At 38.1% G+C, this 19,302-nt stretch overlaps 2 protein-coding genes across 3 annotated transcripts in view; both read left to right on the top strand.

Annotated features, from left to right (window-relative positions):
* IQUB (IQ motif and ubiquitin domain containing) overlaps positions 1-19,302 on the top strand; it is a 72,208-nt gene that overhangs the window by 12,867 nt on the left and 40,039 nt on the right. For both annotated transcript variants that reach the window (XM_007531684.2, XM_060196501.1), the window contains 4 exons: positions 1,666-1,800; positions 9,761-9,922; positions 10,002-10,174; positions 11,504-11,659. In XM_007531684.2, the coding sequence (XP_007531746.1) occupies positions 1,666-1,800; positions 9,761-9,922; positions 10,002-10,174; positions 11,504-11,659 (626 nt within the window). The remainder of the gene's footprint in view (positions 1-1,665; positions 1,801-9,760; positions 9,923-10,001; positions 10,175-11,503; positions 11,660-19,302) is intronic.
* Positions 15,013-16,948, top strand: LOC103121159 (pyruvate dehydrogenase (acetyl-transferring) kinase isozyme 3, mitochondrial-like). Its single transcript, XM_060195722.1, has one exon. The coding sequence runs from the start codon at positions 15,087-15,089 to the stop codon at positions 16,311-16,313; it is 1,227 nt and encodes a 408-aa protein (XP_060051705.1). The 5' UTR covers positions 15,013-15,086; the 3' UTR covers positions 16,314-16,948.

The following is a 19,302-nucleotide window of genomic DNA, read 5'->3' as shown; positions in this document are numbered from 1 at the left end:
CTTATCCAAATTTTGTTGTCCTTTATCTGATGATCTTAGATTTTTCTCTCAGTTGTTTAGGCATTGAATATCATTTATTGAACCCAGATAGAATTTGGTTTTTGGGATCTGTCCTCTTTGGGCCTTTCTGCTAGGCTGCCCAGCAAATTTGGTCTAAGCCCAATCAATTACAGAATTTGTGATGCCTTCTTTAGGCACTTCAGCCATTATTGAGCACTTTGACTTTGAGTTATATAGTTGACCCTTATTTATGGATGTGTGTACACCTGGACACAGTACCCTAAACCCTAGCCTAACCTGGTATCTGTTACTTAAATGATGTGCCATCTATGGATCAAGGTAGTGTTAGGAAAGGTCTCACCAGATTTGAAGAGTTGCTAGGTTGACTTCTTAGGCTGGATAGCTCTAGTTATATACAGTCCACAGTAGGATTTCAGTGGCAGCATAATGTGGGTGGCAGCACCACTAGCGATTTGGTTGAAGTTGACAAAGTTGGTATGGTGGTAAGGAATCATAGAGAAGGAATATCAAGAAGTATGGGCATATTCTAGAAGTACAAGGACTAGGAGAAATGAGGGTCTTAAAGAGAATGCAAGGGGTTTCTTACAGTCTTGGAAAGAGTTAAAAATATCAATAATTTACTGTTATAACCAGGTTAGTTGGAGGTTTTTTTTTCTATGATAATCCAATGGTTAGTATCCATATTAATATACTTGACTTCACTATGCTTTGAACTCTTTTAGTGGTATCTGAATCTCTTTGTATTTTAGATACTTACAAGGCCAAAAGGTCTTGATCTGTCTGGCCTAAATATGCTTCTCTCTCTGCCTTCCCGTCTCTCTCTCTCTCTCTCTCTCCCTCTCTCTGTTAGTTCATATTCTTTCAAATATGTAAATCTTTTAAAAAAATGCTTAGTTAAAAATGCTTAGTGATTAGACAATTATAAGAATATAATTTTGATTTTTGATGCCAGTTTGGAATTGATAGTATTGATATATAGGACCAAGAGGTGGGATGAAAACTCAAGTCCAGATTTCCTAGTTCATATCCAGTATCATGACACTAATAGCTAATCACTTTATAACAAGTCTTTCTTTATTTTTGACATATAGACATCCAGCCAGCAAGATAGCTCATCTGGGAAGGTGCCTTTTTTGTGTGCATTTCTACATTTAAAGGCAACTTCTCGGTCACAAGGTCTCTCTAACACTCACTACATAAGAACTTTTGATTTTCAGAGATGCTTCCTATGCTAATGCCTGATTACTGTAAACCAGATATTAGAAATCTTTAAAAACAGCTTAATTGTATTTCCTGTTCCTTTGGGCATTATGTGAGGAGGTAATCCTGAACTTATAGTGACCCTCAGAAAAGGGAATGGAAAAGAGAGTTGATCTCTGAGTTGGAGTTGAGGGAAACGGATACCGTTGTTAAATTTTGAGATTCTGGATTGGTTTTTAATGTAAAAGTTTGTAGTTGAATGTGGGTCTCTTTTCACTGAAAATTAAAAGTACCTCACTATGGGTCTATGGTAGGGAAACATGACAGGAGTAATCTCTGTATTTCATGTGATTAAAAAGTGTTCCATAATTCTGTATCTGCTTGTGTACTATAGTTGTCTTTTACTTTTGACTATGACTCTTTTATTTACTTATTTTTTTGCAGTAAAATTTGTATTTATTCCTGTGGGCCAGGAAATTATAATGCCTTTTAAACTTGATACCGCTATAAAAAGCATCAAGGATCATTTTTCAAGCTTGTTAAATATTCCACCTTATGTTCTCCAGATAAATTGTAGAGGTAAGCTTAAAGAGTAATGAAATTTATCAAGACTTCTTTAGTTTTGACATCTAAGCAGTCAAGACCTTTAGCTTATATGACTTAATGTTTTGATACTATTTGAACTACTCAAATATTAATGGTATGCATTAACTAATTGAACATATTTCTTGAGGATAACCTTTGTTCCAGAGGTTATGTTCAGTTCTTTACTAAGAACTGAAGATAAGGGTTGGAGAGAGAACACAATGATTATGCAAAAATAATATCATGCCTGAGGCTCTTGCGATTCCAGGTTCAATCCTCAGCCCACCTTAAGCCTGAGCTGATCAGTGCTCTGGTTTCTCTCTCTATGCATCTTTTCCATTAAAGAAATAAATAAAAATATTTTAAAATTAAAAAAAATGGAAGCTGCCTAAGTCTGATATGGTTCTATGACCCAAGACAATTGTGTAACCCTTGAGAAAAAGAACTGAAGATAAAAAGAAATATGAAGCAAAGTCTTTGTCCTCACATTGCTTATAGACTAGTAAGAAAGCAGATGTAATAGTTACCACAAAAGGTATACATTTTTTTTTTGCTACATGATTTTTAATAACTCATTAAAGTTTCTCTGTATTATGAACAAAATGAGCAAATGTATGGCAAAAGTAACAAATCGGAACAAACTGAAAGCAAGTGGTGACATATTAATGTGTAGAAAAGCTTTGTGGGGATCATGTCTGCAATGAATAAAGTTAAGAACAATTTTGAAACAGAATGAGACAGATGACCTGCAGGCTTCTTTCACATGGATATGATAAATATGAATAAAATACTTGAGTATTCATACAAGGAGGACGAAAGTTTCACTCTTAGAAATAGCTCAACTGCCAAAGCAGAAACCCAGTAGGACTTAATAGATTTTAAAATAGGATTTAAAAAAAAAAGTCATTTTGAAGAGGAGATGTGGGAAGTATGCCCTTATTTGATAAAAATAAGAAACATTGTTATTAACACAAAAACTCAGCTGACTCTAATGCCCTATCTCAAGGATTATCACCAATGCCTCAGCTGAGGAACATCTCAAGCTCCAGTGATGTCTCAGAAATACCATCCGTGATTTTTTTAATGTGAATAAAAAAGGAAAAAAAATTTTAAAAACACGGAGAAAATGAGGTTTTGAAAGACAAGGAAAAGTTGCCTGCATCACCTCTATTGATTTTAAAAACAATTTAACTGCAGTATGTTCTCCAACTTTGGGGAGTAAAGGATAATGTGATTAGTCATAGTGTGTAAATGTTTTTAATGAAAATATGTGAAAAAAACTTGAGAGAACAGGAAGGAAGACAATTAGGAGATATTAGAAGAACATTTAATAAAAGTGATAATACTTATTGTAAATTTCATAAAGATGACAAAATTTGTCACTTTTTAAGAAGTGGTAAATTTAGACTGAATGGAAATAGTTCCTTATGAGTAGAAGAAGTCATCTTAAAAGTAGTAAATGAATGGGAATGTATAGAATGAGAAGAGGAATTAGAAATGGCTCTCAGTCTTTTGTACACTAAGATTAATTCTCATTTCTATTACAGTCATTTATTTATAGGAAAATACTGGACATCCCATTTTGTGTTTTTCTATCATGAGAGGATATAGTATTTGTTTTTTATTTTTTTATTTTTTATTATTTTTTAATTAAGAAAGGATTAATTAACAAAACCATATTGTAGGAGGGGTACAATTCCACTCAATTCCCACCACCCAATCTCCATTTCCCACCCCCTCCCCTGATAGCTTTCCCATTCTCCATCCCTCTGGGAGCATGGACCCAGGGTCATTGTGGGTTGCAGAAGGTAGAAGGTCTGGCTTCTGTAATTGCTTCCCTGCTGAACATGGGCGTTGACTGGTCGGTCCATACTCCCAGTCTGCCTCTCTCTTTCCCTAGTAGGGTGGGTCTCTGGGGAAGTGGAGCTCCAGGACATCTTGGTGGGGTCTTCAGTCTAGGGAAGCCTGGCCGGCATCCTGATGACATCTGGAACCTGGTGACTGAAAAGAGAGTTAACATAGGAAGCCAAACAAATTGTTGAGCAATCATGGACCCAAAGCTTGGAATAGTGGAGAGGAAATGTTAGGGGGGTACTCACTGCAAACTCTAGTGCACTTCTGCTTTCAGGCATATATTTTGCAGTAGTTTACGGATACGTGTGAACATATGCTCTCTCTCACAGAAACTGGTGTATATCTAGGTTTTGGGACTTTGTTAGAAAGTGAACCACCTGAGATGGAATTAGAGTATACTATGAAAGGAAAGGTCTCACCCGAGTAATGAAGTTGAAGGGTTGTCATTCCACATGTGAAGTCTCTGGACACTTGTGAAGTGAAGCATGTTGAGGTGGCAATCGTTGCGCTGTTTAGGTTGTGATCGGCGGATGCAATATTATTTGATATGGATTGGGAGAGGCATACGGGAAAGTGGGCCCTAACCAAGGGTTCTAGGACTGGGGGAAGTAGAGGCTCTATAGTGGAGATGTGAGGTTCCTGCTGTCTTAGGGTTCCAAAAGACAATCGATAGTTAATGTTATCATCACATTATTTGGTAATTGGGTTAACTTTGAAAAGTCCTTTTGTTAGGGTTTGCTGTACAGTACCCAGTATCTTGTATAGAGCTGTGCTATTGGTTGCTTCTGATCTACTTGGTCTAGGCTTTTGAGAGAGTCTGCATATCAATTACACAGCCTATATATTGAAAAGATTCAGTTTGTGTTTTGAAAAACTTCGAGACATACAATTAATTTTCCCCCTCTCATATTAACTAGTGATTTATACGACTACATTTTACTAGGAGTGTACATAAACACCATTCCCACCACCAAAAGACTGTGACCCATCCCTCCCACCCACTCCCACTCCCCACTGTCCCAGGAAGCTGCATGTCTACTCCTCACCATAGGGTTTTACTTTGGTGCCCTACTTACAATTTGGTCAGGTCCTGCTTTTAGTTTCCCTTTCAGATCTTCTTACTCAACTTCTGTTGATGAGTGGGATCATCTCATACTCATCTTTATCTTTCCGTCTTAGCTCACTTAACATAATTCCTTCTAGCTCTGTCCAAGATGGGTCAGAGAAGGTGGGTTCATTGTTCTTGATAGCTGCATAGGATTCCATTGTGTATATATACCACAGCTTTCTCAGCCACTCATCTGTTGTTGGGCACCTGGGTTGCTTCCAGGTTTTAGCTATTATGAATTGTGCTGCTATGAACATAGGAGTACACACCTCTTTTTGGTTGGGTGTTATGGAGTCCTTGGGGCATAACTCCAGGAGAGGAATTACTGGATCATATGGAAGGTCCATGTCTAGCCTTCTGAGAGTTTTCCAGACTGCCTCCACAGAGGCTGGACCAATTTACATTCCCACCAGCACTGTAAAAGGGTTCCTCTGTCCCCACAATGTCTCCAGCATTTGTTGCTGCTGTCCTTTTTGATGTATGCCATTCTTACAGGAGTGAGGTGGTATCTTAGTGTTGTCTTAATTTGCATTTCTCTGGCAATCAGTGACCTAGAGCAGTTTTTCAGATGTTTGTTAGACTTTTGGAGCTCCTCTGAGGTGAATGTTTTGTTCATATCCTCTGCCCATTTTTGGATGGGGTCATTTGCTTTTTTGGTGCTAAGTTTGCTGAGCTCTTTATATATTTTGGTGATTAGTTTCTTGTCTGATGTATGGCATTTGAAGATCTTCTCCCATTCTGTGAAGGGTCTCTTTGTTTGTTTAATAGTTTCCTTGGCTGTGCAGAAGCTTTTCAATTTGATGTAGTCCCATTGGTTTGTTTCTGCTTTAGTCTTCCTTGCAGTTGGGTTTGATTCATCAAAGATGTCCTTGAGGTATAGGTGGGAAAGTGTTTTACCAATGTTTTCCTCTAAGTATTTGATTGTTTCTGGTCTGACATCTAGGTCTTTGATCCATTTGGAGTTGATTTGTGTTTCTGGTGAGATAAAGCGGTTCAATTTCATTCTTCTGCATGTTACAACCCAGTTTCCCCAGCACTATTTATTGAAGAGAGCCTCCTTTTTCCATTTAATCCTTTGGGCCCCCTTATCAAAGATTAGGTGTCCATAGGTGTGGGGATTTATTTCTGGGCTTTCTGTTCTGTTCCACTGGTCTGTATGCCTATTTTTGTTCCAGTACCATGCTGTTTTGATGATGATGGCTTTATAATATAGTTTAAGGTCTGGGAGTGTGATGCCTCCATTTCTGTTTCTTTTCCTCAAGATGGTTTTGGCAATTCTAGGTGTTTTCAGGTTCCAGATAAATGATTGTAGTGTTTGTTCTATTCTCTTAAAGAAGCTTGGTGGAACTTTGATGGTTAATTTAATTTGCATTAAATTTGTATATGGCTCTGGGGAGAATATTCATTTTGATGATATTTATTCTTCCAATCCATGAGCATGGGATGTCTTCCCATTTGTTGGTATCAGTTTCTATTTCCTTGAGTAGCGACTCATAGTTTTCAGTATACATGTCTTTCACTTCTTTGGTCAACTTTATTCCTAGGTATTTGATTGATTTTGCTGAAACAGTAAATGGGAGTGATTTCTCGATGTCTTCTTCTTCAGATTTAGTGTTTGCATAAAGAAATGCCAGTGATTTTTGTACATTGATTTTGTAGCCTGATACCTTGCTATATTGCCTAATAACTTCCAGAAGTTTTCTGCTGGATTCTTTAGGTTTTTCTATGTAAACTATCATATCATCTGCAAATAGTGATAGCTTGACTTCCCTTCCAATCTGTATTCCTTTGATTTGTTTCTCTTGCCTGATTGGTATTGCAAGAACTTCCAATACTATGTTGAATAGTAACGGTGACAGTGGACAGCCCTGTCTAGTCCCCGATCTGAGGGAGAATCTTTTCAGCTTCTGTCCATTGAGTATGATGTTGGCTGCAGGTTTGCTATATATAGACTCCACTATCTTGAGGAATTTCCCATCTATTCCCATTTTTTGTAGAGTTTTGAGCATGAATGGGTGTTGGATTTTGTCAAAGGCTTTCTCTGCATCTATTGAGATAATCATGTGGTTTTTGCCTTTGCTTTTATTGATGTGGTGAATGACATTGATTGACTTATGGATGTTGAACCAGCCTTGCATTCCTGGGATGAATCCCACTTGGTCGTGATGAACAATCTTTTTGATATGTTGCTGTATCCCGTTAGCCAAGATCTTGTTTAATATTTTGGCATCTATGTTCCTCAGAGATATTGGTCTGTAGTTTTCCTTTTTTGTTGTGTCCCTATCAGCTTTTGGTATCAGGGTGATGTTGGCTTCATAGAAGGTGGAAGGGAGTATTCCTGTTTCTTCAATCTTATGGAAAAGCTTAAGAAGTATGGGTACTGTTTCCTGAAAGTTTTGTTGAATTCATTTGTGAAGCCATCTGGTCCAGGACGTTTTTTGTTGGGGAGGTCCTTAGTAACGGTTTCAATTCCTTTGTCTGTGATTGGTGCATTTAGATTTTGTAGTTCTTCTTGGTTCAGTTTTGGAAGGGCATATGCTTCTAGGAATTGTTCCATTTCTTCCAGATTCTCTAGCTTGGTGGCGTATAGTTCTTTATAGAAGTTTCAAAGGATTCTCTGGATTTCTGTGGTGTCAGTTGTGATATCTCCTCCATTGTTTACAATTCTTTTAATTTGAGTCTTCTCTCTTTTTTGTTTGGTGAGTCTGGCTAGGGGTTTGTCAATTTTGTTTAATCTTTCAAAGAACCAACATTTGGCTTCATTGATCTTTTGTATGGTTCTTTTATTTTCGATGTTGTTTATTTCTGCTCTAACTTTAGTGATTTCTGTCCTTATGGATGCTTTAGGGTTCCTTTGTTCCTCTTCCTCTAAGTCCTTGAGGTGTGCAGTAAGGTCGTTCATTTGAGCTTCTTCTTGGTGTTTAATATATGGTTGTATGGCTATAAGTTTCGAGTGGATATAGTATTTGAAACTGACTGAGTTAACTAGGTTAATTTTTTCAATATTTCTCTAGGATGTATCCAGAGAGACTGTAATATTTTATCTTTAAAAAGGTTTGATATTAAATTATATAGAAATCACATGGAGTTTCCAGTATATAAGAACTTTATTTTTGTGCGTGAGAAAAATCTTAAATGCTGGAAGTATTAAGTCATATTTCAAGTTTCTACTCCTTGACAAATCAGAGAAAAACCACCAACTCAGTTTCAGAATCATTGTTAGATAACTAGTAAAATGAATGGTTCTATTAGTAATATATTATGCATTTAAATAGCTAATTTTTTATAAAGAAATTTTAGGTGACAAACCTCACGTTTAAACAGTTACTAGTAATAGTGGTGGTGATAGTTACTTTATTTGAACAAATTATTATCTTTCTACAAAATGTTCTACCTCTCTTATCACATTGTCATTTAATACAACAATCTATGAGGCAAATGTTCCTTTTTTTTTTTTTTGAGAGAGAGAAGGGAATTAAAACTCAGAAAATTAAACCACACAGTTTTCAGATGGAAGTCTAAACTTCATGTAGATACGGTTTGGAAGAGGAAATTTGAAACTGCTTGATATTAACCATAAGGTGAAGTTCAAAACTGAATCAGAAAGTACACTATAAAATTGGAGTAACTGATCTTTGTTACCAGAGAATCCATATTATTTGCTCCTCACAACCTTTCTTCTTTTATGAATACCTTTATGTCTTCTTTTATGTGATACTTTCTCCTAGTGTACAGGAGGAACATGTACTCTCTCCAGGAGTACAGGTTTACTATGGAAACAAGTAGAGACATAAAGAAGTCTTCCTTATGGCTATTTCATTTTTGTACTGTTTTTTTAATTAGTGATTTAATAATTGACAAGATTGTGGGATAAGATGGGTACACAATTCCACACAATTTCAACCACTAGCATCCCATTCCCATTATTGGAAGCTTCCCTATTTTATTTTTTATCCTTCTGGGAATATGAACCAATGAACTTTATGGAATGCAGAGGTGGGAGGTCTCCCTTGTGTAATTGCCTCATTTCTGACATGGGTGTTGACAGGCTGATCCATACCCCTAGGCTGTTCCTATCTTTCCCTAGTAAGGAAGGGCTCTGGAGAGGTGGGGTTCCAGGACACATTGGTGAGGTCATCTGCCCAGGGAAGTCAGGTTGGTGTCATGTTAACATCTTCAACTTGGTGACTGACAAGCATTAACATATAAAGCAAAACAAATTGTTTAGTAATCAGGAACCTAGAGGTAATAATATAGTGGGGGTCTTCATGTTGGAAGAAGCTAGGATGTCTATTTTAGGTATATTCCAAGGGGCCCATGACTATTAATTTTTTCCTGAGCCCTAAAGCTAACATACTGGTGTGCTAAAGGTGTTGTATGGGCAGATGGCATCAGAGTTGGAAATAGGACTAGAAAGCTGCAGAGAGTAGCTCCCAAATATGGGAAAAGTATATAAATATTTAATTGTAGGCCCCATCCAACTGATTTGGGGGTCTATGTGTATTCATATTCAGCACAGGAGCCTGTATATCTCTGCATCTTGTAGGTCCGAGCTTGCATTCCATGGTTATAGATAGGAACATTCTAGACTGCAGTCATTTTAATAGTTAACCATAAACTCAATGGGTATTAAAATAATTAGACATTCCATGATCTAGATATGTCCTGTGCTTAGTTATTTTTTCTCAGATTTTAAAATGATTTTATTTTCAAATGTCTTTAGAGTTTCATCACTTATATATTATATTTATATTTACCATGAGTTTGTTATTATAGTTTTGTTTATAATTATGAATTCTTGCTCAGTAGCTATCACCTTAACATTTCTCAGTGGAGTGTTCTGTGATGCTGTTACAGCTAGAAGTGTACATAATTAATACTCTACATATTGTAATAAAATATATAAATGCCTTTGATCTCTCTATCCCTTTAAGAGAATAAGTGGTTATTTTCTTTGTTCTAATAATTCTTATGATTTTATTTCATTCTAAGGAATGATTCTTAAAGATAATGAGTCTCTTCTGCAACTTGGAGTTAAGCCAGAGGATGTTGTACAAATGGAAATCTTTTCTACAGATCCAGATTTCTTTCCAATCAAAACAATATATCAACTAAATGAAAGACCTTACTACATAACTGTCAAAGTACAGACTGGTCAGTTATTTAATGTTTGTAGATAAAGTAGTTTGGAATTTCGTTGTCACTGAATTTAGTGTTGGATTTATCTCTTTAGACATTAGTCATTACCAGGAAGTACCTGTTGAGATTACAAAGTCTGACTTTCACAAACCATTTCTTGGTGGCTTCAGACATAAAATCACAGGAAAAGAATATCACCATGCTGGAACACAAACTCTACCTAAAAAGCTTATTGCAAAACAAAATGTATTTAGTAGGGATACCCAGGTAATATTTTAATTTTGCTTAAATCCCCCTTCTTTCTTCCTTCCTTCCTTTTTTTCTTTCCTTCCTTCCTTCCTTCCTCCCCTCCTTCCTTCCTTCATTTTATAGGACAGAGAGAAATTTAGATTGAGAAGAAGATAAAGAGGGAGAGAGAAAGAGAGACACCTGCAGTGCTCCTTCATCACTTGTGAAGCTTTCCCACTTCTGAGGGCTTGAACTCAGGTCATTGCAACTGGTAACGTGCTCAACCAGGTGTGCCAAAGCCTGGCCCCTATTTTAATTTTTCTTTCCCTCCCATTTAAATTTTTTAGTGGAGATATTTGAAGCTAAAGACTCAGAAAAGAGGGGACCAGGCTATATGACACACCTGGTTAAGCACACAAGGACCTGAGTTCAAGCCCCTGACCCCCACTTGCATAGGGAAAGCTTCATGAGTAGTGAAGTAGGGCTGCAGGTGTGTCTCTCTTTTTTCCCCCTATCTTCCTCTATGTTTTGAATTTCTCTCTGTCTCTATCCAATAATTAATTAATTAATAATTTAAAATAATAATCAGCAAATATACTTTATTCCTTTATAAAATTAAAATATTCTGAAGAATTGTTTAGCAATTAAAATAGTAAAAGAAAATTAGCAAATATATAGGAAAAGGTACTATTTATTCACTTCTTTTTTAAAATAATGATGGACAAGACTGTAGGATACGAGGGGTACAATTCCACACGGTTCCCATCACCAGAGTTCCACATCCCATCCCCTCCATTGGAAGCTTTCCTATTCTTTATCCCTTTTGGGTATGGACCCAAGATCTTTATGGGGTGCAGAAAGTGGAATGTCTGGCTTCTCCACTGGACATGGGCATTGGCAGGCTGATACCTACTCCCAGCCTGTCCCTCTTTCCCTAGTAGGGCAGGACTCTGGAGAGGTGAGGTTCCAGGACACATTAGTGAGGTTGTCTCCTGTTTTCCTGGGAAAGTCAGGTTGGCATCATGGTAGCATCTGCACCTTGGCGGCAGAGTAATGGAGCTGAAGAATTGACATCCCACACCTGGAGTCTCTGGACACTACCCAAAGTGAAACATGCTGAGGTGGTACTGGTTGGATTGGTTTGGTTGAGATGCAGTATCCAATGGTATGGATCTAGAGAAACATGAAGGAAAACGAGCCTCTCCTCAGATGGTCCAGTACTAGGAGAAATACAGGTTTTATAGAAAAGTAGGAAGATTCCTGCTGTCTTAAGAGTTTAAGATGGCAATAGGTAGTTATTGCTAGAACTATATTTATTCACTTCTATGTATACTGGATGCTCATTTGATTTCTGTATATTTATTTTAGACAGTTTTTGAAAGAAAAAAACTCCAACAAACTACAAATACAACATCCACACAGATGACTAAAATTGGTGTTTATGTATCAAATGTAACTGACAAATTGATAACACCAGGAAAATATTTATCAGCTGAGGAGTACCATGCTCAAAGATTAAAGGCGGTAAGATTTTTTTTTTTATGTGTGAATACCAGAAAGTAAACTCATGAACCAATTATCTTTTTCTTAAGCCACACTAGTTTATGGAAAAGACCACTATAAGAGGCTATGGGACAATTTGGTTAAAATAATGTAACAGGATTTCAGAGTGGTGAAAGCCCAAGAACAACCACAACAAGAAACCAAGACATAACAGTATTTTTCATAAATATTGGACCAAGTACATACTCGTAAACAGTTCTTAAAAGACCATTCCACTTTGATCTCACCAGTAATTCATATTATTGTTCAAAGGTTTTTTTTTTTTTTTCTTTTTTTGCCAGCAGGGTTATTCTTGATGCCAATACTGTGAATCCATTGCTCCTGGTGGCCAGACTTTTTTTCTTTCTATCATTTTTCATTTGCTAGGACAGATAGTAATTGAGGGGGGCACAGAAAGAAAGACACCTGCAGACCTGCTTCACCACTGGTGAAGCATCCCTCACTTCAGATAGGTAGTAGGGGCTCAAACCCAGGTCCTTGAGCAAGCCAAGTGTGTGCACACTTAACCAAGTGAGCTACCACCCAGGCCCTCAAACTTTTTGTCTTCTTTTGATATTGCATATATTTTCATTCTATCTCTCAGTCTCTCACCCATACCCTAGCTTGGTTTATGATGCATTTCACTGAAGTCAAATTCATTAATATTCCACTTACGGCTTTTGTATTCTGTATATTGTTATTTGAAAGCAATAATACCCTACAATCATAAATACATCTTTCTTTCATAGATTGTGATACTTTATTTGAATTTTTTTAGAAAAAATACACTGAAGGGTTTCAACATAATTTTTCCCAAATGTAATGTTAGTTGCTTAAGACTGTGAATACCCATGTTTATCCTCTCTACACCAATCTCATATATACTGAATGTTCTTTTCATTCATGTATCTAATTTTACTTTCTCCGTCCCACCATTTCTGTAGTGGTCTACTGCCCTGGCAGTATTGCATTGCTTTCATTACTACTGATTTGGAATATATTTGGAGATTTGCCACTTTCTGTTTCTCCTCATTATTTTCCCTTTTCCAATCTGTTACGGTTGTTAAACTGCACATTTTTTCCTCCATATGAATTTTTAGAAGTAGTTTTAAATATCCATGAAAAAGAAATCTGAAATTTTCTCAGGAGTACATTGATTAGTTGGGGGAAAGACTAGTACCTTCTCTCTATTAGAAATGGAATTTCAAGTAAACATGAGAAGTTGAAACTCATGCATTTTATTTCTGCTGACTCCTAGCATCATTTTTCTGTGAAATAAAAAGGCCTGAAAAGGGGCTGGTGGTGATGCACTTGGTTGAACACACACATCACCCTGCGTGAGAATGTGGGCTTAAGCTTTGGGTTCCCACTTACAGAAGGGGAAGTTTCATGCACGATAAAGCAATTCTGAAGATCTCTATCACTCTTCCCTATCATTTTTCTTTCTGCCTCTACAAAACACACAAACCACCCACTGGGAGCAGTGGATTGTGCAGGTACAGAGCTCCAGAGATAACTCTGGTGATAATGACAGACAGACAGACAGACAGACCTGAAAGGAGTGATGAGGTTTTTGCACAATGAGAAACATAAGTTAAAGTGTTAATCTAGCACAATCGGACTAAGTCCTGAGAGACAACGTGTAGTCTGGCAGAGTCAAGTTTATTAACTTATCATGTTGGATGATACTGCACATCATAATAATCACAGGGATAACTTTGTAAAAGACTGTAGCAGTACTTCTTCCTTTTATTTAGTTTTTATTGTTGTAGTTATTGTTGTTGTTATCTATGTTATTGTTGTTAGAAAGGACAGAGCGAAATGGAGAGAGGAGTGGAAGACAGAGATGAGAAGAGAAAGATAGATACCTGCAGACCTGCTTCAGCGCCTGTGAAGTGACTCCCCTGCAGGTGGGGAGAGGGGGGGTGTCGAACTGGGATCCTTCTGCCAGTCCTTGTGCTTTGCACCATGTGTGCTTAACCCACAGCGCTACCTCCTGACTCCCTTATTTATTTATTTTTAAAAATTTATAGCTTTATTGACTAGTGTTTTTTTTTTTTTTTACCACTCCAGTTACCAAAGGTCTGTGTGTCCACCCCTACCCCTATAGATAAGCACTATAGTTCTCCCAGTCTTACGATATAGGCTGACTTTTTCCTTCACATTCATATGTTAAATTCTCTATATACCATGTATGAGTGAAACCATTTTGTAGTAGTTCTTCACTTCCTTACTTGCTTCACTAAGTATAATCATCTCCAGTCCCTTCCACTTTATCCCAACGGACACAATATCATCTTTTTTATTGATGAATAATACCTCATTGAGTATATGTCCCATAACTTTTTTTTTAATCTAGTCATCTGTCAAAGGACATTTTTGGTTGTTCCCACATCTTTGCTACTGTGAATAAAGCCGCTATGCCTTGTGGAGTTTTCACTTTTTCAGTCCAAACTAATTTTCAGTGAAGAATATGGAAAATGGGATGATTGCAGACTTTTGAGAGGAAGAGTGAGCTTTTGGTGAAATTTCAGTCAGGCTGTATCTTGTCAATACAAAATAAGGCTGTATGTAAATGGGGCACTGTCAAGTCCAGATCTGGAATTAGACCAAAGTCTTGTTACTTTGGTAACTATTGAGAGAGATACGATATTGTTTGTTCTTTGTTCTGAAGTTCAGCATGTTGGTTGTGAAACAGGTCTGCTTTACTGTCAGAATAACACATATTTTCTATGCTACAGTGTGGTGTTTCATTCTGAGTGATCTAATTTCAAACAATAAAACTTCTGATAAGTTTTGATTGTAGAGAACACATCTCAGTAAGAAAGTAATAGTCACTTAATGAAAGGAACTCTTTTGACATTTTATAGCTGTCGCCTGTCCTTGGGAGAACTACCTTTTCTTATTAACTACTTAACTCACTTTAATAGTATTATTTATTTGAGCCCGATGATTTTTTTATTTTATCTTCTCATTCCAAACTGTTATTTTCTTACTGACTTGGATGGTTTTGTGATGTCACAACACTCCTCATGTGGCGCCAGGCCCCTAACCCGAGCCATTTCCCATTCTTACTGGAACATATTCTCTAGTAGTCATCCCCCTCCCCCATTCCCCCCAGAGATTATGCTTGAGATGCATGGGGTGTAACCATCAAACATTCAAGATTCCCTCCCTCCCTTCCTCCCTTCCTTCCTTCCTTCTGGATAGAGACAGAGATAAATAGGGGGGAGGGGAGAAAGAAAGACCACCACAACAAAAAACAAGCAAACAAAACCACAGCACAGCGGGCTGCTGCTGGCCAGAGAGCACCTGCTCGCCAGGAAGCCCGGGAGGCCTCTGCTGACTTGCCCCACCCACCCGCGTGGGCTCAGAGGTTCCAGCCCGGCGGGGCCCAGCCCCAGCGACCATGCGGCTGTTCTATGGGCTGCTGAAACAGCCGTTGCTCAAGCAGATCGAGCGCTATTCCCGCTTCTCGCCGTCGCCACTCTCCATCAAACAGTTTTTGGACTTTGGAAGAGATGCTTGTGAGAAAACATCATTCGTGTTTCTACGGAAAGAACTTCCCGTGCGCCTCGCCAGTACAGCGAGGGAAGTTGGTCTTCTGCCAGATAAATTGCTACACCACCCTTCGGTAAACCTGGTGCGAAATGGGTACTTGCAGAGTTTCCTTGAGCTCTTAGAATATGAGAACAAAAGCCCTGAGGATCCACAGGTCTTGGTCAACTTTCTTCAAGTTCTGATTAATATCAGAAATAGACACAATGATGTGGCACCTATGATAGCACAAGGAGTGATCGAATACAAAGAAAAGTTTGGCTTTGACCCGTTCACTAGTAGTAACATCCAATATTTTCTGGATCGGTTTTATATCAACCGCATCTCTTTCCGCATGCTCATTAACCAACACACACTCCTGTTTGGCGGTGACATCAATCCTGCTCATCCTAAACACATCGGAAGTATTGACCCCACCTGCAATGTGGCTGATGTTGTGAGAGATGCTTATGAGAAGGCCAAGATGCTGTGTGAACAGTATTACCTCGTAGCTCCAGAACTGAAAATCGAAGAATTCAATGCCCAAGCTCTAGACAAACCTATACAGGTAGTTTATGTGCCTTCACATCTGTTTCACATGTTATTTGAGTTGTTCAAGAACTCAATGAGAGCAACAGTTGAACTGTATGAAGGTAGAAAGGAGGGTTGCCCAGCTATTAAGACCCTCGTTACTCTAGGTCAGGAAGACTTGTCCATTAAGATAAGCGACCAAGGTGGTGGGGTCCCACTTCGAAAAATAGACCGTCTTTTTAACTACATGTATTCAACTGCTCCCAGACCCAGCCTCGAGTCCAGAAGAGCGGCCCCCCTGGCTGGATTTGGTTATGGTTTGCCGATTTGTCGCCTGTATGCTAGATATTTTCAAGGAGACTTAAAACTCTATTCCATGGAAGGAATGGGTACTGATACCATCATTTACTTGAAGGCTCTTTCAAGTGAATCATTTGAGAGACTGCCAGTCTTTAACAAGTCTGCATGCCGCCATTACAAAACCGCTTCTGAAGCTGATGACTGGAGCAACCCGAGCAGCGAAGCCCGAGATGCTTCAAAATACAAAGGACAAGATAAAGACCAATAGGACTTTGTAGGGAACTGAATGCTTCAACAAGATTTGTCTTTTTCAAGGCAACTGAGAGAACTTTCCTCTACCAAGTTCTAGTGCTTGTCTGTGTGTTTTAGTCATGCCTTCCTGTAGCTACTTCAGAATCTCCACAGAAGTGGTTTGGGTGTTTTCCCCTGTTACGCTGCTGTGGTTTGGTTGATGCCCATCACAAGAAAGCACCGACCTCTTTAGTGCTCTGATCTCACACTTCTCTCATTAGTCCATTATCTACATGGTCCCCAGGATTCTAAATTCCTGCCTCATTCCAATGTGGTGGTGGCTTTCTACTTGTGTGTGTGTGTGTGTGTGTGTGTGTGTGTGTGTGTGTGTGTGTGTGTGTTTGTGTATGTGACCAAATATCATGTTTGTCCCAAACTAACAAGTAAGGCTTGAAGACACCAGCTAAGTGTTTTGACAGTTCATCCCAGTTCCTTCCTCTTTCATGCCTGCCTCTTCAGTTTGATTTACCTTTTTCCTTTCTCCATCTGATTGTATGCATACTGTGAGATGTAGGTACTTTTGCCTTAGCTCTTACTCTATGAGGCATCAATTTTATTTTAAAATTCTTTGTGTATACCTCCATTCTGCCAATTAAAGCATTCCAAAATGTGCTTTGTGATTTTTCGTTTAACTGCTTGGTTTTAAAGATCTGAAGTGAAAAACTACTATGGATAATTATCAAGTTTTTAAAAAGTGGGAAGCACTATAAGTAATTTACTAATCTAACATTGTACCTCATGTCTTATTATATCCCTTTGTCATTTTCTAAGCAGTTGGAAATCTCTATGAAGTGCTTTACTACTTGTAAAAATAGACTGCTGAAGTGAAAAATTCTAGTTTAGTTTGAGAAATACCCAGGACTTTCATTTTTATGAATTGTAACCAATTGTATTTTCATAATCCATTGCGTTTTGTTGAAGGCTGGAATTGACAAAAGATTTGGGGTAAGGAAAGAGGAGCCATGCTATATGTACTCTTAGAAATGGAAGCTATGGGGACCAGGTGGTGGCACACCTGGTTAAGCTCACATACTACAGTGCACAAAGGCCTGGGTTCAATCCCCTGGTCCTCACCTGATGGAAGCAGAGCTGCAGGCGTCTCTGTTTCTTTCCTTCTCTATCTCCCTCAGCCTCTCAATTTCTCTGTCTCTATCCAATAATAAATAAAACAGAAAAATAAGAAAGCAAGCTATGAGTCTAGATAAAAGCCTGAAATTTCTATAGAAAACAAAAAAAAAAAAGGAAAACCCCACAGAACCAAAGCTTCCTTTAATACACTAAAGGGGATGACTTTGAACATCACAAAGCAGCACACTGACTGAGCTATTTCATCAGCCATCCAAAATAACTTCTATTGAATGAACGTCATTCTTGGATTTTAATTTGACCGGGTATAGAAGGTTAAATTTCCAACAGTATTTTACTTTACAGTTTTAAAACAGTATTTGATTAAAAGTCAGACATCATTTGGGTCCTCATTTCTTTGATCACTCATGCTGGAAACTTTTAAGCACCTTCATCTTCAGTTATCTTATTGTTAAGTTCTTGAGACTTGGTGATGGGACAGTTTCTATCAGAGAGCTCAGGTCTTAGTTTTGGAAAATGCTTTTTTTTTTCCTTCCATAGGTTATTGATGGGGCTCTGTGCCAGCACTAAGGAATGACGGTTCTCTTGGTGACTGCTTTTTTTTTTTTTTCCCTTAATAGGACAGAGAGAAATTGAGAGCAGAAGGGGAGATAGAGATAGAGAGACACTTGCAATACTTAGAGAAGATTTCCCCCTGCAGGTATCTCTTAACCATATACACTCTGGTAGCATTTGATCTATATTCTTTTTAAAAAACTTGGTGGAAAATTGATGTGGACTGGGTTAAATGTGCATATAGTCATTTTGATGATGCTAATTCTGCCAGTTCATGAACATGCAATATATTTCCATTTCTTTGTGTCTTTTTCTATTTTCTTGACTAGTGACCCATAATTATCAGTATACAAGTCTTTCATTTTTTTTTTTTTGGTTTACTTTTAGATATTTGACTGCTTTTGCTGCTGTAATAAGTGGGATTGCTTTTTAAATTTAATTTCTGACTTAGCGTTTGCCTAGAGGAATGCCACTGATTTTTGTATCTTTTGTGACCTGACACTTTACTGTATTGGTTAGTAATTTATAACAGCTTCCTAACAGATTCTTGGGGATTTCCTATGTATAGTATTATATTGTCTATGAACAATGGCAGTTTAAATTCTTCTCTTCTTACCTGTATCCCTTTAATTTTTTTTTTGCCTAATTGGTAGGGGTAGGACTTCCAACACTTTGTTGACTAGTAATGGCAATAGTGGGCAGCTGTGTATGGCACCTGATCTAGGTGGAAATGTTCGCAGTTTCTTAGCACTGAGTATGATTCTGACTGTAGGTTTGTAGTATATAGATTTGATTGGATTTAGAAATTTCACCATTTCCTATTTTTATTTATTTAAGAAAGGATAAATTAACAAATCCATAGGGTAGGAGGGGTACAACTCCACACAATTCCCACCACCCAATCTCCATATCCCATCCCCTCCCCTGATAGCTTTCCCATTCTCTATCCCTCTGGGAGCATGGACCCAGGGTCATTGAGGGTTGCAGAAGGTAGAAGGTCTGGCTTCTGTAATTGCTTCCCCGCTGAATATGGGCGTTGACAGGTCGGTCCATACTCCCAGTCTGCCTCTCTCTTTCCCTAGTAGGGTGTGTCTCTGGGGAAGCTGAGCTCCAGGACACATTGGTGGGATCTTCAATCCAGGGAAGCCTGGCCAGCATCCTGGTGGCATCTGGAACCTGGTGATTGAAAAGAGAGTTAACATACGAGGCCAAACAAATTGTTGAGCAATCATGGGCCCAAAGCTTGGAATAGTGGAGAGGAAGTGTTAGGGGGGTACTCACTGCAAACCATTTCCTATTTTTTTTTTATTGTTGTAGTTATTATT

The sequence above is a fragment of the Erinaceus europaeus genome, chromosome 8 (genome assembly GCF_950295315.1).
Source record: "Erinaceus europaeus chromosome 8, mEriEur2.1, whole genome shotgun sequence".
Taxonomy (NCBI): Eukaryota; Metazoa; Chordata; class Mammalia; order Eulipotyphla; family Erinaceidae; genus Erinaceus; species Erinaceus europaeus.
This window is presented reverse-complemented; position numbering and strand designations above follow the sequence as displayed.

Coding starts and splice junctions, on each gene's coding strand:
- LOC103121159 (XM_060195722.1), top strand. CDS start 15,087: ATGCGGCTGTTCTATGGGCTGCTGAAACAGCCGTTGCTCAAGCAGATC.